The 23,141-nt window shown below is 34.5% G+C and overlaps 1 protein-coding gene across 6 annotated transcripts in view; it reads left to right on the top strand.

Annotated features, from left to right (window-relative positions):
• Positions 1-23,141, top strand: part of NOX4 (NADPH oxidase 4) — a 170,725-nt gene that overhangs the window by 56,004 nt on the left and 91,580 nt on the right. For all 6 annotated transcript variants that reach the window (XM_001105331.5, XM_001105410.5, XM_002799737.4 and 3 more), the window contains 4 exons: positions 3,321-3,418; positions 6,825-6,852; positions 13,385-13,457; positions 18,078-18,158. In XM_001105331.5, coding sequence (XP_001105331.1) covers positions 3,321-3,418; positions 6,825-6,852; positions 13,385-13,457; positions 18,078-18,158 — 280 coding nt within the window. The remainder of the gene's footprint in view (positions 1-3,320; positions 3,419-6,824; positions 6,853-13,384; positions 13,458-18,077; positions 18,159-23,141) is intronic.

The following is a 23,141-nucleotide window of genomic DNA, read 5'->3' as shown; positions in this document are numbered from 1 at the left end:
CTCCCCCATTGTCAACATCCCGTGCCAGAGTGGTACAAATTTTTACAATTGATAAACTTACATTAATTGACGTATCATTATATCCTAAAGTTCATACTTTACATCAGGGTTCACATTTGATGCTATACATTCTATGGGTTTGTACAAATGTGTAATGACCTGTACCCACCATTATTGTATCATGCAGAATAGTTCATTGCCCTAAAAATCTTCTGTGCTCTGCCTATTTGTGACCTTCCTTTCCCACTAACCCCAGACAACCACTGATTTTCTTTTTTACTGTCTCTGTAATTCTGCCTTTTCTAGAATGTAATAGAGTTGAACTCAAGCAATATGTAGCATTTTCAGATGGGCTTCTTTCACTTAGTAATATGAATTTAAGTTTCCTTGTGTCTTTTCATGGCTTGAGAGTTCATCTTTTTATAGTGGTAAATAATATTCCCTTGTCTGGATGTACCACAGTTTTTTAATCTATTCACCTATTGAAGGACATCTTGGTTGCTTCCAGATTTTGGCAATAATGAATAAAGCTGCTGTTTCTGTGTGGACATACGTTTTTAGTTCCTTTGGGTAAATATCCAAGAGTGTGATTGCGAGATCATGGGATAAGAATATGTGTAGTTTTTAAGAAACCACCAAACTCACTTCCAATGTTGTTGTGCCATTTTTTGCATCCCACACCTACAGTGAATGAGAATTTCTGTTGCTGTGCAATCTCACCAATATTTGGTGTTGTCAGTATTCTGGATTTTGGTCATTCTAATAGGTACGTAGTGGTAACTCATCATTTTAATTTGCATTTTTCTGATGATATATAATGTGGATCATCTTTTCATATGCTTGTTTGCCATCTGTATATTTTCTTTGGTGAGGTATCTATTAAGATCTTTGACCCATTTTTTAAATTGGGTTGTTTGTTTTCTTGTTATTGAATTTTAAGTGTTCTTTATATATTTTTATAATAATCCTTTATCGATATGTCTTTTGCAAATGCTTTTTCCCAGTCTGTGGCTTATCTTCTCACGGTGTTCACAACGTCTTTTGCAGAGTTGAAATTCTAATTTTAAGGAAGTCCAGCTTATTAATTCTTTCATTTATCATGTCTCTGACATTGTGTCTAAAAAGCCATCACCAAACCCAAAGTCATATAGACATTTTTCCTGTGTTTCCTTTGAGGAGTTTTATAGTTTTGCATTTTACATTTGGGTCTGTGATTCATTTTGAGTAAATTTTTGTGAAGAGTGTAAAGTCTATGTCTAGATTTATTTGTTTGAATGTGAACTCTTCCTTGTTTCGGCTCCATTTGTGACAAAGGCATTTTCTTCTTTGTATTGCTTTTGCTCTTTTGCCAAAGATAAATGGACTGTATTAATGTGGGTGGATTTCTGGGCTCTCTATTCTGTTCCATTAATCTATTTTTCTTTTCTTTTGCTAATACTATACATTCTTAATTACTATAACTTTGTAATAAGTCCGGACTCTTCACCTACCTCTAACTTGATTACTTGAAGGACCTTATAAATCCTTTAAATAAACTTTTAGGCGTTTTAGCATTCTAGTCCTCTCTCACTTTCATTTTTTTTGTGAGTAACTTAGAACTCTAAGCCCTCTATATCTCATATTATGGGTTGTAGGAAATTATGGCGTTTCCTAGATTCCAGGCTATGTCTTCTTTTGAACCATTGTACTACACATATTGTGAACTGTAATGGTTTACTAAGCAATATCAGATCACTTATCTCATTAAGCCTTTCACTTCTGTTACCATAATTTTACAGAGAAGTAAATTAAAGCCCCTGAAAGGCAAATAATATGGCCAAGATCACAAATTTTCCAGCGAGTTACCTGTTGTGGTTTTCAATACATTAAAATATGGTGTGAATTCACACCTAATTTTGCCTACAAGCAAAGCTTGAGCAAGGGGGAAGGCATGATGGGCCCGTGCACATCTCACTTTTCCTTCCTTACCCAGCCTCCTCAAGATAATTTTTGTTACCCTAGCTTTGCCAAAATGAGTTCATTTTCACATCTCTATTAATTTCCTAACACTGCTATTATTTCTGTGAGCTCTGAGTCAGTTGAGCACTTTGTTTACTGTGATTATTGTTTTCCTGAATTTTGTCCCATGAAGTGATTCCCAACACTTTTTCTGTTGGGTTAAGAATACTATGATTTAAATCTGTGGATTGTGAAAAATTTCCAGTAGTTGAAGGTCTTTCAGTGGCCTATAATTTACCTTATGGGGTAGGGAAGTATGCAAGATACATATTAATAGCAGATTTGGAACTATGGAAGAGGTGAAAGATGTGGAATACCTAAAATATCAGGGAGGTGCTCAAGTATATAAATAAATACCCATATCATTAGATGCATATTTATGTAAGAGTGTGTGTGTGTGTGTGTTAAGGGGAGGATGAGTGTGTGTGTGTGTTACGGGGGGGATGGGTGTGTGTGTGTGTTAGGGGGAGGATGTGTGTGTGTGTGTGTTAGGGGGAGGATGTGTGTGTGTGTGTGAGATAAGGGGAGGGTGTATGTGTGTGTTGGGGGAGGATGTGTGTGTGTGTATGAGGGGGAGGGTGTGTGTGTGTGTTGGGGGAGGGTGTGTGTGTGTGTTAGGGGAGGATGTGTGTGTGTGTGTGTGTTAGGGGGAGGATGTGTGTGTGTGTGTGTTAGGGGGAGGATGTGTGTGTGTGTGTGTGTGTTAGGGGGAGGATGTGTGTGTGTGTGTTGGGGGAGGATGTGTGTGTGTGTGTGTGATAGGGGGAGGGTGTGTATGTGTGTTGGGGGAGGATGTGTGTGTGTATGAGGGGGAGGGTGTGTGTGTGTTGGGGGAGGGTGTGTGTGTGTGTGATGGGGGAGGGTGTGTGTGTGTGTGTTAGGGGGACGATGTGTGTGTGTGTGATGGGGGAGGGTGTGTGTGTGTGTGTTAGGGGGAGGATGTGTGTGTGTGTGTGTTAGGGGGAGGATGTGTGTGTGTGTTAGGGGGACGATGTGTGTGTGTGTGATGGGGGAGGGTGTGTGTGTGTGTGTGTTAGGGGGAGGATGTGTGTGTGTGTGTGTTAGGGAGAGGATGTGTTTGTGTGTGTTTCTCTTATCCCTGACTTACTAGGGTTGTTTCATTACAGCCTTTGAACATTTGGTAAACTATCTATAGTTAAGTTTTTTGTGTCTTTAAAACTTCACCTTTCCATGTAATATTTCATTGCCCATATAGCTGTCAAAGTTTGACCCTGTATTTACTGAGGGGGAGGAAGAACTGAGTCCTTGACATGGAGCATATATGAAAATCCCACTAACTTGCCCCTGGTGTGATTCTGTAGGCGTGCACGTGGCTGCCCATCTGGTGAATGCCCTCAACTTCTCAGTGAATTACAGTGAAGATTTTGTTGAACTGAACGCAGCAAGATACCGAAATGAGGTGGGTGGTCTCTGTCTTCCCATTTTCCTTTCACTTGTCATGAGATGACTAATGAGGGTCTGTGATTTTTCCCTGAATATTTGTACCTTACTGCTCCTTTTGAGTGCTTTTAAAATGCAGTTGTCAAATTGAGCTTTATTCCTTTTCAATAGAAAATATAAGTAATTACTATTTCATAGTCTCTCCTGCTGAAAGTGGGAGTTGGTAGAATGTCTACTTTTTTATTCTGCAATGTTCAAATGGTTGCCACTCAGGTCTGCCTCTGACTCCCAGCAGCTTTTCTCTAATTCCTATCATTCAGTTGAGAGTGTCGACAGTGCCGTTACAGGGTAAAAATACTTTATAACTCACATACTAGGTTTTGGGGAAAAGGAAATAAGTAGATTGATTATTTGTGAATCCTGGATAAATCAATTTATTTTACTTAAAAAAATGTTAGTGAGTTTTCATGATTCATTCATTTAAAAACATTCCTCGAATTAGGTGATGTTAAATTCAATTCTATAGCAGGCAATATCTGACATAGTGCTATTCTCCATGGGAAGCCGTCCATAAAATGAAATTATATGTGCAAGGTGCAGGCCAGAGCTTGATGAACAGCACATGCTCAGCCAGTTAGGTCTCTGTTGGTTGATGCTCTCATACAGTCCTCAGGCTGCCTTTGCTTCACAATGCCAAGACTACATCAAAAACAAACTGTTCTGTGCCATTTAATTAGCATCCCCCCACCCTAATTTTTCTGTTCTGCAGACTAAGTTTGGTAGTGACTTAATAAAATTTTTTCCCATCTTCCCCACTCCTTTGTCTCCTCCACATATCACCAGAGTTTTCTAGGTTTAATACTGTTGTGATCATGTGCTTGACTTCCCCCTCAAAACAAAACTAATGAAAAAGTAACAACAAATACAGAAACAAATCACAAAACCAAAATAGCCAGCAACCTTTGATATAGCCCTTTTCTCTACTTGTATTTAAAAAAATACCAACATGATCTAATTGGTCTTGGTTGGGAGGCAGGCACTGATAATTTGTAAAAGTTTCCCAGGCTTGTAGAGTGCATCCAGCACTGAGAACCACTGAAAAATTCCAGCTCCTTAGCAGGCCAGTGACGGCTCTTCACATGTAATTATTTCAGACCCAGCCTCCACTTCTCCCCATCTCACTCCCACCTGCTTCCCTTTCTCCTGCTGCCCTCTGCTCAAATCACTAGCTACTTGTTTTCTGCCCCTGTTACAACATTTTCTTTGTTTCTTTTTCTTCTTTTCTTCTCTTTTCAGAATTCATGTCTTTAATAACTTTAATGGTTTTCTCATTTTAATGGAATAAACTTTTGCTTAAGTTCCAATATTTTTAGTGATTTCAAGGTTTTCGGTTATTAAATTTGTTTTCTTTGAAAAGTTATATATGCTCAATATAAAATATTTTAAAACCTCAAGTAAACGAAGTTAAAAGTGAAAGCTTCTCCTCCAAAACAAGCCACAGTGTATTACATTTTTTTCTGATATTTTCAGTGGCATTTTATGGTATATATTCCTTGGCAATTTACTTGTCTCCATAAATATGCTTTTATAGCTTATTGTATCAAAATATCTTGATCTATCTCATTCTCTCCATATGACTATGCCATAATTTATTTTTAGTCTTTTTCTTATTCAGACCTTTAGGTTGATTCTCAGTTTTTGTTATGAACCACACTCCAATAAATGTGTTTCTTTGTCCACTTCTACACAGATCTGTAGTTGTAGAATTTTGGTTTAAAAGGTTGCACATTTTTAGTTTTGATGGACAGTGCCAAATTCCGTTTTAAAAAGTCTTCTCCTTTTTTCACACTTCTAACTAATATTAGAATGTCTATTTCTACAACTCATCTCTGTTGTTTTTTTCCAATCTGATGGATGAAAGTGGCAACTCATTGTTTTAAGTTAGTATTTCCCCTGCCTTTATTTCTTCTTGTATTCCTTCTTTCATGTCTCTCTTTTTGTTTTTTTCCCTCTTTTTAATAAATATGTATTTAGCATCTAATAGGTACAAGGCAATGCATTAGATGTAGATGAAAATAAGTGTATATATATACACACACACATATTTAAATATATATATAAATATATATGGCATATCTATTATATATATTATATATTGCTGTATTGATAATTGATTATATTTTATATATATATATATAATCAACACATATGTTATTTTGTGAACTGCTTTTGAAAGAGATGGTTTTGTGTCATATGCCCTATTGTTCTTGTTTTATGCTTTTACTCTGCATGGAAGGACTCACCCTCCAGCTTGCGACTGCTGCCCTTTCTTGATAGCCCAGCTCAATCTGCCTCACCTTGCCACTGTGAAAACATCTCTCACTCTCATGTTTCCTCTTCTTTCTCTAGCAATATTAATTGTTCCATCTTCTGGGTTTCCATAGGTATTTATTCACATTTCTATTCTTATGACTTTGTTCAGCCCATATTATATTTTTATGGGTTGTTTATACATTCAGTTTTCTTAGATCACCCTATAGCCATGTTTCTAATAGTTGGAATAGAAGTCAATCGAATTAAGCCAGGTGAGGAGCTATTCCTAGGCAAGTGGTCCTTATTCAAAGACCCCCAAATGACACTATATAAATTGTTTCCTTCTTAGTACATAGTCTGGCCTGACCCCTGATTCAATGGAGGCACAAAGAAAGGAATTCAAAAGCTTGTGAAATATTAAGCACCATGGGGATAAAAAATAAATTCACAAATCTAGTAGGGATTGGTTTTCCAGAAGGTAGAAGGGTGTTGACTATAACCCATTAGAGCATAAGAGATGTAGTTTAAAGGAAATCATACAATATTATAACAATATTAATCTTTCATACTTCCAAGTAGCAGATACTGATCTTTGTTTATCCTCACCACTTTTCACTATTTTTGAAACATAGAAAGCTCCCAATTAGTCTTCTTTGTATTGAGCTTACAATGTGCAAATCCCCTACATATTTTATTGGGTTTAATTCTATCTTCACATCTTGTGATGCAATTTCACAGTTTTGGTGAACAGAGTATATAATAATACCTTAACATCATGGCTAAGACATTGAGCTCAAAATGGTTAAAGGTAGGCTTAAAACCAGTGCCACTAGCTTGTAGGTAACCATTAATAATAATTTTTAGGCCTTTTGAGTCATCCAGTATTTTGCCTCAGATGGATAGATTTCTGTGAATTGGGTTTTTGCTTGTTGTAATCTCCTCTAGCATTGTGAAAATGTTATGAAACTTAATCGAGTCTTTCTCACTTCCATTGGATAAACAGTATTTTACATGACAAATATATGGCTTGTAGATACTGCATACTCTTTATAGAATTGTATGTCATCAGTGCTTTAGTTTTTAATCACTTATTTTTTTTTTCTTTTTCTCAGGATCCTAGAAAACTTCTCTTCACGACTGGTAAGTTGTTATTCTTAGCCTTTTCTTTAGATTCAGGAACATCTTTAAAAGTAGACATTATCGGGCTGGGCACGTTGGCTCATGCCTGTAATCCTGGCACTTTGGGAGGCCAAGGCGGGCAGATCACCTGAGGTCAGGAGCTCTAAATCAGCCTGATCAACATGATGAAACCCCATCTCTACTAAAAATACAAAAAATTAGCCAGGTGTGGTGGGTGGCAGGTGCCTGTAATCCCAGCTACTTAGGAGGCTGAGGCAGGAGAATCACTTGAACCCAGGAGGCAGAAATTGCAGTTAGCTGAGATGGCGCCACTGCACGCCAGCCTGGGCATGACAGAATGAGACTCCATCTCAAAACAAACAAACAAACAAAAAAAAAAAAAAACAAAAAAAGGTAAGCATTATCAAATTACACGACAATTAGATATATGTTACAAATATAACACATGGACATTTTGCATATAAGAATAAGTATTTGGAGCTAAAGGATAAGGTTGCAATGAGAACAGAGAGACAATGCAAATATTGGGGTGTGAATAAATGGAGATTAAAAATAAGCAAATACATTTCACTGTCATATAGTCTTCCTATCAAAACAAAATAACCGCATGCTTATTGAGGGCCTGCTTTGTGCCTGCTGCTGTGGCAAGTGCTGTAGGAGATAGTGCACGTTTAACAGGCTCCTGCCCTCAATGTATTGGAAAGGAAAAACAAGCACTGTGGGTATCCATGGAGTTCTTATAATTCAGTCATTTAGTGCAACTTTTTATAATCTTAAAATCTACAACAAAGAGGAGAAACAGTCATTAAAATAAGTTATTTCTTTGAAATATGTCTCCTATTTCATTTGTAATTTATTTTTCCCTTTCAAGCCTATTGTCCATGAAATCTCAGTCTAGACTAATTTGTTAATGCACGTTTGAACATCTCAAAATTTCCCCGATGTTAAACAATTTTTACTAAAATTCTTCTTTTTCCCAACCTTACATTTATAAAGATGAAAGAAGAAAGATGTATTTGGGGAATTTTTAGCACATATTTCAGGGACAAGGATGATTGCAGAGTTGAGATGATCTATCACAAATTGTTGGCTGTAATACCCAATTAAGTATTGGAATTGCACATGGGACTGAGGCACATTACCCTGGCAAATGCATTGTTTTTATTTTGAATCAATTTTATGATGAAAAATCGCAATAATTCTAGTGCTTTCCCCATCCATGTCACAGCTATATGTTTGGATTTATAAGATACATTTTGCTTTTGTCTATAGATTTATAATACTTGCCACTCACAACGTATTTCACAGTTTTCTCTTTAGAAACACAATTTAGTTTTGCTTACAACTTTGCTCATTGAAAACATGTTTTCATTTAGGCCTGAAGAATTGGATGAGAACACAAGTACAGAAAAACAAAACCTTATGTATGAACCAATGTATTTTTTGGTTCACTGTTAATTTGTTTAAGAGAGAGAAAGAAAAACTTTGTTTAATATTATTTTCTGAAACATAAAGTTTAATTGAAGCTTTGGAACTTTTAAAATGCTTTGAAAAGTTTAGTTTACAAAGATACAAAAAAATTTGTTATGTGACTAAAATATCACATTAAGGCACTTAGTATAATTAATACTTCTTATAAGCAGGTAATCTCAATACCTAGCATGCAACCCCATCATCCTATGTCCTTTCCCAGAGGTCCCCATGAATGGTGTTGGACTTAGTAGAGAAGACACTTAATACAAATTTCCCAGGTCTACCTTAGTGTGTCTCTGGGAGAGACTTGGCAAAGTGTGTTACTAATCTTCTCAGGTACCTTGGGAGCTGCTGTCCTGTCACTGCTGAACATCTCATCATACTCTTGAGATACTATCTCGCTACTGCCTGCCTTTCGTATTAGGTATTTATTGTTTAAGTAACCGAGAGATAATTTAAAGTATGTGACAGGGTGTGCACAGGTTATGTATAAATACTTGAGCATTCTCAAACTTTGGTATCTGTGAGGGGTCCTGGAACCAATCGCATGGATACTGAAGGATGACTGTAAAAATACTGTGTTGTAGAATAGTTTATTTCCTTACATATACTGTCTTTTCCACTTTTAGGTAAGCTTCTCTTGGGTTGGGAAGGGCTGCTTCTAGAGTATGCAGGGTCCTAGGTAAACATTTTTTTTATGGCCTCTGGCAATATAAACAATTTGACTCACCCAATTCAGCAAATTAATACCATTTTGGTGGCCCACTCTCACATAATTTCAAGAAAGAAATACCACGCTGGCCAGCAGGAGGCATCCACTTCCCAGGTCATCAGCGTAGAACTGGGCTCAGACACAGGGATCCCTAAGCGTAAGTCTGGAGCTCCTAAGGCATTCGTTTGTCCCCACTGAAGAATAGCCCGTGAGAGTGCAAAGTAGAGTCTAAGGATGGTAATGGGATGAAAGACACCCTTTTCTATCAAGAACTTAATCCAGCTTTGTATCACTAATACTGACTGAAACTATTCCATAGCCATCTCTGAATGTTCTCAGGCACAGCACCTAGGAAACATTAAGTTCCTGATGAAAGAAAGCATGTATGTTTTTAGGTGTTCTAGTGATAAAGAATATATATATAGAAAGAGACAGAGTCTCACACTGTCGCCTGGGCTGGAGTGCAATGGCATGATCTCGGCTCACTGCAACCTCTGTCTCCCGGGTTCAAGCGATTCTCCTGCCTCAGACCCCAAAGTAACTGGCATTACAAGTGCCCATCACCACACCCGGCTATGTTTTTGTCCTTTTTTTTTTTTTTTTTTTTTTTTAGTATAGGCGGGGTTTCACTATGTTGGCCAGGCTGGTCTTGAACTCCTGACCTTGTGATCTGCTCGCCTCAGCCTCCCAAAGTGCTCAGATTACAGGCGTAAGCCACTGCGCCCAGCTGATAAAGAATATTTTTATTAGTTAATAGATTTCATGGAGTTTAGTTTTTTTAATGTTATGTAGAGTCTTCTATCTCTGTGTGTTGAAATTTTTTTCACTGGAATCTAGTACTGACAAATTAAGATTGTCTTGTAGAAAATAAAGTCTTTGGCTATACAAGCGACGTAAAATATAGTGGCTAAACTTACTACATAAGAAATGTTAAAAACATTCCAATTAAGGATTTCTAAGGTAAGATTAATAGATTGAATTATTTAAACATTCATTTAAAAATGCTTGGTACATATCTCCAAATTTGGTAGTACCTTTCATGGTGAGAATAAAATGGATAATGTCTGATTTTAATTTTAAAAACCCTCATAAACAAATATAATTATGTTTCCAACTATGTTAGGAAAATAGGATAATGAATAGATAATGGTATATTTCTGACCACACCTGGGTATGGATGAAAATAATCACTCAGGTTCATCTAGAAATTACAATGTCATGCAATTATTCATTTTAAAAATGACTAGTAAATTTAATATGCATAAATATAAAGCAATAAGAATACACATGTATTTTGCTAAGGAAACATGTATAGGTTTGACTTCCTAACTTTGCCCAGTGAGATTAGACTAGCCCAATGATTTCCAGCCGGTGTTTTCAGACTCTTGGAATGTGTTGTAATAAGGCTAATGTATTGGGACTTAGCTGAGCTGTCAATCAACCCTAGCTTCGGGTGCCCCTTATTGTGCCCTGAGAGCACTCAGTGCTTAGCTCTCTTTACAGCACTTAATGCCCTGTGTTGTAATTGCCTGCTTAACTTGTCTGTCTCCACCAGTGGACTGGGATTTTTTGTAGAGCAGAATTTATTTTATCTCTAGCATTTAACAGTACATTGTATATGCCTATAAACCGTTCACTGAATGAATATAAGTCATTTGTTTAACTCTTTTATTTGATGCATAGATCTTCTTGCAACATCCCAGATAATAGGTTAGCCAGCCTCTGCTTGTTTGCTTTCAGTGGGCTTCTTAAGGTAGTTACCCCTGACTTTTTGACAACTCTGGTTATAGTATACTTTTTTTGCCCTTGCTAATTGTAAGTTCTTCTTCACTGATCTGAAATCTATTACTTTATAAATTATGCACTTTGGTCTTTTTTACTTTTGGGAAATAAGAAGGAAAAACAAATTCTTTAGATAAAAGAGATAACTTTATAAATCTGAAGGAACATAGAAAATCATCAGATTTATTCTCCTTAGTTTGCAGATGAGATTCAGTAAGATTGGAGTTTTGTCTGAGGGACAGTAACAAGAGTGTAATCTCAGACCATATACATCATTGGCTGGGTCTTCTGGGCCTTCTACTTTATCCTCAAATGACTGAAGTAAACTATTTGACCTCCTCTAAGTCTTTCCAATATGTTTTCATGTTCTGACCTAAAAGGAATATTCTCGTCTAATAAGTTTAAGAAAATATTTAAGTTTAATCAGGTTTTTTAAATGTAATACTTCTCAGGGACTTTTATACATTAATGTACCCTGTGACTTTTTAAGGGATGGTTATAGTATTTTTTGGTAATAGAAATTAATATTTCAAGCAATTAATTTTCAAATAACACACTTTGGAAATTGTGGCTCTATTCTAAACATACTCTATTTTTCCAGGTGTTCTTTCAATGAAGTAATTTGCAGACATTCCATGACTAATCTTGGCATGTTCAGAACTATATAGGAAACTGTATGCAGACATAGAAGAACACTAATAAAGGCCCAATAAAATATTGGAAAAGCCCTTCTAACTATAATTTCACACTCTGTAGCCATCTGGGATTCTATCATTTAGTTATTCATTTGGTCAAATAAAGATTTTCTTCTTTAATACTTGAAAACAGTGAGCTCAACCTCTTCTTTTTTCTCTCAAATTTATGAAATTATAATTGAAGTACACTAATTATACACATGTATACAATTTGATTGGTTTTGATATATACATATACACACACATACACAATAGTGGAACCATCATCAAAAGTTAGATGATAAATATTTTTATTATCACAGAAAATTTTTGTTCTCTTTTATAATGCATCTTGCCCTCTACCCCTCTTAATAACTGATCTGCTTTCTGTCACTGAAGAATAGTATAAATTTTCTGAAATGTTATATTCAAAGAATCATAGAGTTTGTACTTTTTCAGGGCTTGGGTGATTTAACTTCTTTTATTCAGTCTAACAATTTTGTGGTTCACGTATATTGTTGCTTATCTATCAACAGTTTATGTTTTTTTATTGCTGATTAATTTTCCAGGTACAGATAAGTACCACAATTGTTTATCCATTAATCTGTTGATGAAGATCAGAGTTGTTTTTAGACTTTGACTGTTAAAAATAAATAGCTATGAACATTCTTAAACAAGTCTTTGCATGGATATATGTTTGTTTCTTTTGGGTAAACATTTGGAAGTACAATGGCTAGGTTAATTTGCAGGCATGCTATTTTACCAAAATAGTGTATTTTTCATGCCATTAGCTCTTTAGAGTGAACTAGACTAGTTATCTTGCTCATCTCTTACAACTGGGAAGTAAGCACTCACAGTAGGAAATGGAAAAATCAATGGGAAAGGAAGGACTCCGGGAAGGAAGTGCAGAGAAGAAATGATTTGGATTAGGTACATTAGGGCAGGGCACCTTTTATTAGGCTTCTAAAACTGTCTACTGGGAAAGTGAGGAGGTGCGAGTACTCAAGTACTAAGAACCTGTAGACTAATTTTCTTATTTTTCATGTAGTGCTTTATAAGTGAAATTTGTTTCTATTGTACTAAGATTTCGAATGTTGTTATTTTCCAGTGATTCTAACTCTGGAATCCTAATTACACACACCTGTGTTGCTCTTGCATTGTACCCAAGGTGTCTGCTTCTGCTGGTGGCTAATAGTCCATGACAGCCCTTCTATTTCATAGTAGGTTTCTTGACAAGAAAATAAGCAGAGGAATGTCACTTTTCCAGATGGAATTGTCTCAATAGCTTTTCTTTGTAGTCTGAATGTTAACCTTGTCCTATTGCATTAATTACTGATATTTAGTATATACCTCCAGAAGTAAGTACATATTTGCCATTCTGAGTAGAATATTTGGGAAATAAAAAAAAGAATTTTTTTTTTAGATAAAAGACCCTGATTTGCCTGAAAGACTTTGAAACTGTGCTGATTTTAATAAGTTCTGGTGTTCTGTTCTATACCACTGTAGAATGACTAGTGTAAACAATAATGTATTATATACTTTCAAATAGCTAGAAGAAGGGTATTGAATGTTCCCAACACAAAGTAATAATAAATGTTTGAGATTATGGATGTATATTCTAATTACTCTGATCTGATCACTTTTACTTGATATGTGTGGAAACATCACCATGTACTGCATGAATATGTATATTTATTATCTGTCAATTAAAAATTAATTTAAAAAATAAAAAAGTAAAAGGCTTGTTTGAGGGAGAACATACATGTAGATATGGGATTTGAATTAGGCTTCCCACAGAACAGCATAGTATTTTGGATTCTAATGTAATCATTTTTTATACTTTTTTCTCACTATTATTTAAGTAAAAACGTACTTGTGTACATTTTTATAGTTCCTGGCCTGACAGGGGTCTGCATGGTAGTGGTGCTATTCCTCATGATCACAGCCTCTACATATGCAATAAGGTAAGTGTCAGAGTCAATTATTTTGATGTTTATCTGTCAGGTTATTTAGAAAAAGTCTTGAGTAATCAAAGTGTTTAACCACTGTAGTGTCCTGGTTAATGGACTGTTCTGGGTAAGTAAGAGTGAAGTATAGCTGTTTCTATACATGACTTCTTGTTTCTGAAAATTCTCTTCGTATTAGCAGATTTTCTGGATTGGTAAGACATTGTGTATGGAGATTGCATTTGATGACCAAAACAATTACAGTTCTTCAGAATTTGAGTATCTTTCTGAAGGGTGGTGTATCTCTATGGGGCATGGGATTGAAAGCAATGTGTACATACAGGGACCTTAGGAATTCCTAGGAATATGTGACTTAAAATTATTTTACAGCTATTTTCCTGATATGAGTTTGTCTTGCTGTAAATTAACATGATGTTCTATACAAAACTTTGGAGAAATTGTTGGTTTCCATCTGCTAAAATAACAAATTACCTGCATTCATATTGATTCTTATCGTTAAGAGATTTTGAGCAAAATCAGATGTACATTATCAGGAGCACTTTCACATGTCATTTCTGATGGACACATTTAATTTTTCAGAATATTTATAGTGTCGATGTTTCTGAATAAACTTTTTAGTTAAAGCAAAAAAGGAATGTAACATGTATTTCCTCTAATCTTCAAAAATCTTCAATTGTTCTACTTGTTGAGATGTGAAATTCAATAGAAACACAGAAATATATCTATATATATGTATGTAAGCTTTGAAAATAATTGCCAAATAATATACTTAAATGAATCTATCCTTATACTTTTTAACATTTGTGCACACACATACACACACCCCAAAATTTCACAAGTCTAGTCACTACCCAAAGATTAATACTGTGCATATGTAGTGTATTTTTATAGATTAAATCCTTCTTACTCTTGTTCACTAATTCCCCTCCTCCTACCCCCAAATCATTTTTTCTCTCTTATATACCTATGTATTTTACCAAAACAGGACCATATTAGAATATTGCTTTTAATTTACTTTTTACCTAAATTTATATTATGAACGTGTTTTACATTAATAAATATTTTGTTCTTATTCTCTTTACTGATGGCACAGCACATCGCCAAATAGGTCTTTATACATTATTTTCCCAGATCCGTATTACTAAATGTTTTGGGTAGATTTGGTTTTTTTTTTTTTTTTTTGTATTCCAATTTTGAAACAAACACCCCCATCCATATGTCTTTACATGCTTTTTCAATGATTTCCTAAGGAAAAATTCTTAGATGTAGAATAGCTGAGTCAAATTGTAAGAACACTTTTTAAAGCTTTTCATAAGAATGAAAACTTGGTTTACAGAAAGGCAACTCACTAACATTAGTATGTGAGGGTGCCAATTTTGTGGGGAGCAGTTTTATTTTATTTAGATATAGGAATCATTTAAAAAACTATTTTTTTTTCAATTTTAGGAGTTCTTGAAGGAAAATTAGAGCATCTGACATATTTACTTTAAAATCCTTGAGATACAGTTTTATCAAATGGAATGAAAAGATCAGCTTCTATTGTGAACTGAGATTTTGCATTTGCTCTCATAAGCAATTTAAGCACTTCTTAATCTTCAGAGGTTTTATGCTTTGTTTAAAACTTGTTTAAGCAAGATTATAACACCTAGTTTGCTTTTCTGTAAGTATTATTGTTAGAATCATGAAATTCTTAAATGAATCATGGAGACAGATATCTCTTTTATTTTACCTTTTCTTTTTCTCAGTAATAAACTAAAGCATTAGACAAATCAAGTGAATAAATAAGCCTGCAATGTTTGATTTCTGATAGTGAAATGTAGCCTCCTAATTCAAGGAGAGTTCAATATGGGTCAATCTATTAAAATAATTAATGTATCTTATTATCAGATGACAGGAATACATTTTCTCATCTCAATTGATTTTAAAATGGCAGTTACTAATATGAACTCAAATTTTGACTTAAAATACTCACAGTAAATAAACTAAAAATTAAAATTATTTCCATTGTAGAATTAAAAAATATAAAAGCTAGAATTGTGGTTATACTCAACAGTGAAATACTAGATGTATTCCTAAGAAAATCAAGAAAAAACAAAAAGTATTTTTAATTCTACCAATATTTACATACAGTAAAAAATGAAACATTTGGAATTATTAGGAAAAAATGCAACAATAAATTATTTTATTTCCAGAAAAGTAGGTATAATATCTATGTTTGGTAATTATTTTGGTAATTATTAGGTTTCTAAGAGAATTGAAGAGAATTATGGAAAAATTTGGTGTTAACACCAAGTGAAACAGTTGAAAAAGGTAATTTAATATAAAACAAATGTAAAAATAATCCTTTTGTCTGTTAACTATAATTAGTTTGAAAAAATGAATAAAATAAAAATAAACTACTCAAAATTGCAGCAAAACACATAATATCTGGAGACAAAAGAAGTATGTTCACTGAGAGAAATATGTAGAGATTTAACTAAAGGCTGTATACTATAAAGATATAGTTCTTATTATATTATGATTATTTTTTTGAGACAGGATCTTTCTCTCTCATCCAGGCTAGAATACTGTGGTAAGATTACAGCTCACTGAAGCCCCAACCTTGACTTCCTAGGCTCAAGTGATCCTCCCACTTCAGCCTCCTTAGTAGTCAGGATCACGGGCACACACCACCATGCCTAATTTTATTTTTATTTTATTTTACTTTCTTCGTAAAGACAAGGTCTCAATATGTTGTCCAGGCTGGTTTCGAACACTTGGGCTCAAGTACTCCTTCCACCTCTGCCTCTTAAAGTATTGGATTACAGGCATTAGCCACCATGCCTGACGCCTCGATTTTTTTTTTTTTTTTAGGGGTGTTTCAATTTCAATAACATTCTCAGACGGGGTATTTTGTTTGTTTTTTTAATTTAGCAAAGTGATTCCAAAGTTTGTCTGGGGCACATCCAAGTACATATTTCAAAAGAGGAGTAAAAGGAGGGATGTGCCTTACTGAACATTAAAATGATTAAACTTCAGTAACTTAAAAGAGAGTGGGACTTACTTGCAAAAATGACCAACACATTGAACCAAGGGACAAAGTCAGTAAAAAGCCCTGAAAATGACCTTGCTATATATAAGAACCTGCTAGATAATAAAGGTGGCATTACAAGCTTATGAGGAAAGTCAAGTTTAATGTAGGTCTAATATGTGTAACAAATTACACATATTAATTTAAAATACTCTATATAAATGGGTAATGATTATGAACAGAAAGGTCACAGAAGAATTAAAAGTGAGTAACGCACATATGAAATAATACCCCATCCTACTTATAATAAATAATGAAAACTTACAAAATTTGGTCTGAGTTTTGGGAAACAGGCACTCCTAGCCTACGGTTGGGTTTGTAATTAATAAATGTGTTTTTAGAGGGCAATGGGCAGTGTGTATTAAAAGCATTAGAAAAGTGTATCCCTAAATCTTGCAATTCACATTATAATGGTTTTGATTTAAAAAAGGATCAGAGGGTCAAGCACGATGGCTCACACCTGTAATCCCAGCACTTTGGGAGGCTGAGGCAGGTGGATCACAAGGTCAGGAGTTCGAGACCAGTCTGGCTGACATGGTGAAACCTTATTTCTACTAAAAATACAAATATTAGCTGGGCATGGTGGCGAGTGCCTGTAATCCCAGCTACTCAGAAGGCTGAGGCAGGAAAATTGCTTGAAAGTGGAAAGTGGAGGTTGCAGTGAGCTGAGATTGTACCACTGCACTCCACTTTGGGCAACAGAGCAAGACTGCATCTCGAAAAAAAAAAAAAAAAAAATAGAACTTTGTATACGTTACAAGGCATGGTAATGATATTGTTTATGATAGCAAATACTATGAGTGGAGTAAATGTAAAGCAATTGCCTGCTGCTTAAATAAGGGTTTCTCTAAGAGTCTATGGGAAACATCATGTTCATCTAGGAAGCTTTTGTAAAATCTGCCCTCTACTTCCAAGATTCTAATATATAAAATCCACCCTGGACATATGAAATAAAATAACTGTTACTCTTTTACTTCTCTCAAATGTTCTGTAGATTATGCTCGACATTCGCTGTCTTTTCAGTGTCTTTGTCCTCCCTCAGAGCAATAACATCGAGGTATCATTCTGGTTACACTGTCCAGGAAAAGAATATAACACTTTGGTCATGATTTATTTTAATTTCTCTCTTTTTGAGTTTCCCTTGAACGATTCTCAAAATATGTATTGAAAGAGGAGTATTGGTTGTTTTGGAAATTATTTGAAAATTGACAATATTGATAAAATAATAGCCAAGGTACATATTAGCAGACTACTATCTGCTTCTTAGTCTTATATCGTAATATCTTGAAAATAAACAACTTATTTTTTATTATTTCCATATGTATTTGAAATACAAATAACTTACAAAATGATAAATTCTTACTCATATTTTTTGTCAGTTCTCTCTATATGGTGTGTTAATACTTTGGTATTAGATGAAAATCAGACATACTCATATTTTAGCTTTCTTAAATTGTGAGATATGTTTGAAATGATACATGATATTTTGATATTTTTAGTAAGATGGAATGTAAAGTAGCATTAAAATGAATATATTTGTTTTGCAGAGTTTCTAACTATGATATCTTCTGGTATACTCATAACCTCTTCTTTGTCTTCTACATGCTGCTGATGTTGCATGTTTCAGGGTAAGTTTACAAATATATGTATTTAAAACCATTTGTACCCCAAAATGGGGTAATGAAAGACAACTCTATAGGAAATTTCATAGGAAGTGTAAAATTATCAAGAGTGGAAGAAATAGTTTCTCCACTATTGGGGATAGTGTCAAGAGTGGAACTGAGAATAGTGTCAAGAATGGAAGACATAATTCTATTTTTAGCATAGCATATTGTAATGAAACCAGTATAAAGTATATTACATTTAAAAGCTAGAGTTACCTCTCCCACAACCTTTTAGTTTCTAAATCTTCCTATGGATATATCTTAATATCTTCTAAAGGAAAAAATTTAAGAATGGAGAACATCAGGAATATATTTTAATGTTTGTATTTCCTGAAACTGTCCTGCTAAAGCAAGATTTATAACAATGGAATTTCCAGTTTTTCATTTTAAAAGTTCTACAGGAAGTAATACTTGCAGAGAGAGTCAAAGATTTAAAGTAACCGAAGAAAAGGATCTGTCAAAATCACCAAAGGAAAAAAAATTCATAAAGTGAAAAAATAATGTATCCTAAGCTTATTGCAAAGAGTATACATAACATATTCTGAAAGTATGTGTATCCAAGCAGTATACTCAAAAGCATGGTGCTTAAAATAATACATGAAGATAGATGAAGAAAATAATGTATTTTTGCACATGTGTATGTCTGTATGGCCACCAGCAGTGAACTTGGTGGCTTTGGCGTGACATTCACACTTGCATGACATAATAGGTCTGGCAGCAGGTTTACTTGGTTTAGCAGGATACAGGGCAGGACACACAGAATGTCAACAGGATAGTGTCAGGTGCTTATTCAGTAGGAGTCCCTATAGTTGCTCAGGAAGCATTTACCCCCACTCCTTCATGTAGCAACTCTGTTTTAAGATGAGGAACCCGTGTGGGTAGGCATGGTCTACCTTGCATTGGGTAAGGCTCATTCCTACTCCACAGGAACCTGTATCTTGGGAACAGCGTAGGTCCCCTCAAAGGATGCCCTTGGGATCAAGAACACACTGTACAAGGAGGCTGAGGTCCCTGAGGCCCAAAATGATTTCATAGTTCAATCACAGTCCTTTCCGTCCAGAAGCATTTCACTGATAATAAACAATGTTGCTGGTAACACAGCTGACATTCCCTGTTTTTCTTAGCCTGAAATATTTCCAGGGAAACAGTTTGAAGAAAGGTTCAGACCTTTGTTTAGTTCTTTCTTCAGAATGTTTTATAATGTAATTTATCAGTATAGTGGGTCATTTACATTCATCAGATATTTATTTCAGGGTACATATTCAAAATGTTGCTTTGGTTTTTTTCCCCTGATTTTGGAGACTGCTGGTTAAGACAGCAGTATCAAATGGATTTACCCCATATGTCCTGGTTAGCTTTGTTCAGTACCAAGGTTCTAGAACACACAGTTGTAGAGCACTGGAAACATGGCCACACATTATAATTAATTCTCTGGAGCTTCAGGGCACCAAGAAAGCCCTTGGTAGAGAAAAGTCTGCTTTACATTCTGCTCTTTAAATGGGATTGGTTACCTGTCCAGGGCTATGCTCCTTAAGAGGAGTATGAATAACCAGATACTACTAATGATAATAACAGTAATCTAAAATAGTTACATAATGCTTACTATATGCTAAGTATAAATTCAAAATGCTTCAGATACTTTATGTTATTAAATGCTCAGAATTGGCCGGGCGCGGTGGCTCAAGCCTGTAATCCCACCACTTTGGGAGGCCGAGACGGGCGGATCACGAGGTCAGGAGATCGAGACCACCCTGGCTAACACGGTGAAACCCCGTCTCTACTGAAATATACAAAAAACTAGCCGGGCGAGGTGGTGGGTGCCTGTAGTCCCAGCTACTCGGGAGGCTGAGACAGGAGAATGGCGTGAACCCGGGAGGCGGAGCTTGCAGTGAGCTGAGATCCGCTACTGCACTCCAGCCTGGGAGACAGAGCGAGACTCCGCCTCAAAAAAAAAAAAAAAAAAAAAAAAAATTGCTCAGAATTTTATGAGAATAATATTGTTAAACCTCTTTCAGAGGTGGGAACCCTAATGTTTAGAAAGATTAAGTAGCTTGTTGAAGTTTCCTTAACCGATGGATCCTAGATTCAAACCTAGGCATTCTGATTTATAAACTCCTAAGTTTTTACGACAAGGCTCTATTTTTTTGGTGAGGTCGGTACTTCTGAGAATTTGATCTTAGTATTTGTTTAAATACCTTTATCTTGACTTCTTTGAGATTGTGGTCAGTCTGTTCATCTATGTATCTATATCAGATAGATATAGAAAAGAAAAATGCAGTCATTTATTAGTATAATTATATATGCTTTTGTCTTTATGTTTTACTAAATTAAAACTCTGAAAAAAATCTATTTCTTTGTAAATCAAAATAGTGTCAATTTTTTTAAAGGATCAGCAGTTCAAACAGACTTCTTTTTAAAGAGGAGGATTACATTGAGAGTTCTTTACTTGTTTGGAAGTAAAAGGAATGCATATTTAAATTTTGATTTTACTTTTGTAGAACAAGGGTCATAGAGAGAAAGTGACTTTAATTTATACAGAAAAATAGTAGGTATCTATAGGACTAATTATATATAATCAATCATTAAACTAAATTAATAGATATTTATTTATTATACGTAGTAATGAAGAAAGCAATTATTCTAATTTTGAATCATGTCATATAACCCATACATAATACAATAAGCATTCTACAGAGCACATTTTTTCCAGGAAATTCAATTTTTTAAAAAGCAACATAGATATGCTTCTGGTATGAGAAATGTTACTACTGATAACATTTTACAATTTTCTCAAAAAAATACCCTATATTGATGAAAGATTGGCTTATAATCAAGTCTATTTAAGTTATTTATGCAAATGTTGAAAACAGACATATCTTTACTTCTGAAATACCTAGATAACTTTGTTCTTCAACTTTTGGTTATCCAAATAAAGTACAGTTGTTCAAAGTAAGTTTCTTGGATTTGTATTGAAATTTCTGTTCAACAGTATGCTTTAGGTCTGAACAGAAAATCACTATTTGCTTAGCATTAACTTCTGTGTCCATCAATGTGGTAAGTACCATAAGGTAAAGAAGAGCAATATATTGCATGATCTTTATTCATCCAGCATTGATCATTGACTTGGAATTTTGAAAAATCAATCGGAAAAGCTAGAAATATTATAAAACTGCATATTTTTAAAATGTAAACATTCATGTGTTATTTACATGAATGCTAGCAATTCAGAGAATTATCAGTGTGGGCTAGAAATTTTAGAAAATAATAGGCTTAAAAGATGAGGTGATTAGACGTTGTTGACTGGTTTTCTACCTAAGCAGACTTTTACAGTAAGAGAAATTGCTTCATATTATTTTCTAAGGTCATTTTTTTTCATAGAATCTTAAATTTTAGGGAAGTTTAAAAGATATCTTGATCAAACCTCTTTTAAGCTCCTCTACAATAATGTCTACTAAGTCAATGCCTAATTTTGAAGATGTCCATTCTGTCTTAGGGAAAGTTCTAATTCTCACAGTGTTCTTTCTTTTTTGGTTGGAATTATTTTACTGTAATTTCTGTCTAGCTATTTAAAAGTCTGTGATTCTGGAGGCCATGGAAGTTAAGTTGCCCACTTTCCTAAATTCTATTCGTCTGTTTCTTACATTGTGATATTTTAGATCTTAATTTTCTGAACTGTCTCTTTGAATATATTAACAATTAATATTAATTGAATGCTTCTCTTTTACTAACATTTGCTCTCATTAAATCCTCCTAACAACCCTGTAAATTTATTATTATTATTATTATTATTATTACTACTACTATTATTCTCAATGTTCAGCTGAGAGAATAGGGGCAGTGAGAGATGAGTTGATGAGGGTCGTGGCTAGTAAGTAGATTTCTAGTTTGAATCCAGGTATCAGATACCAAAACTGACATTTTTAACCACTAAGTTATGTGGCCCCTATTTGGCAATACTTCTCTGTATCCCTTTTAAAACTGAAAACCAAACTAAATGTTCTTGGAGTATGTGATCTGATTTTGGCAAAGTGAAAGTCTCACTTTCTTGGCTACAAATATTATAATCAGTATTATTTAGGACCCACATTTTTTGTTCCATGATTATCTGTGTCCTTGTCTTAACCTGGTTTTAATTTTTGTTGTATATTTTAGCAATTCTCTTCATTTTTTATAAATAAATCTGTTGCATGCCACCTGAAAAGATGACATTTCATGTACACTAAACTCAGATGTTTCTTTTTAGTGTTAAAATGCATCTTTAAAATACATTAATTTTCTTCTCCAAGATGTTAGTATAACATAGAGATTAAAAGGGGATACATCACTTAATACCTGTATGAACTTGGCAGATAATTTGTCCTTGCTTTTTGTTAGCAATTAAACGGGATTAATAAAATCACTTATATAATAGTGTTGTCTTGGGTTTAAATAAGATAATGCAGCAAAGTAGGTAGAATATAGACATATGCAATAAATGTTAGCAAGAACAAATTATACCAGTACCAATACTAATAGCTTTGTAAGAATGACACTCCACATTTAACTTTGAAAAAAACAGATTTTTTGATAAAGACACAACACTTTTGAAAAGTCCAGATTTTCTTATCAGCAAAGTAATTTGATGAACATATAGTGAAAACTGCTTAGCAGCTCAAAGGAATATTCCTTGACATGGCAACAATTATAATATTCTAAGGTCTCTAAAATTCTATTGATTTTTAGCAATAAAGGTTTATCTTTGCAAAACAAGCCTTCCTCCTGAGGAATTCTTTGTTTTAATTTTTAATATACCTTTTTAGGAGGTTGCTGTTGGTGTGCTGCGTTAAAGATATTCAATTCCTAAAATACCTGGTGAAAACAAAACAAAACAAAACCATTTCCTCTTTCCAAATATGTATACAACTGGATATTTCTTTCCTCATTTTCTTTTGAAAAACTCATTAGAAG

Source organism: Macaca mulatta, chromosome 14, assembly GCF_049350105.2.
Source record: "Macaca mulatta isolate MMU2019108-1 chromosome 14, T2T-MMU8v2.0, whole genome shotgun sequence".
Taxonomy (NCBI): Eukaryota; Metazoa; Chordata; class Mammalia; order Primates; family Cercopithecidae; genus Macaca; species Macaca mulatta.
The sequence above is the reverse complement of the archived record's forward strand: the minus strand, read 5'-3'. Positions and strand labels throughout refer to the sequence as shown.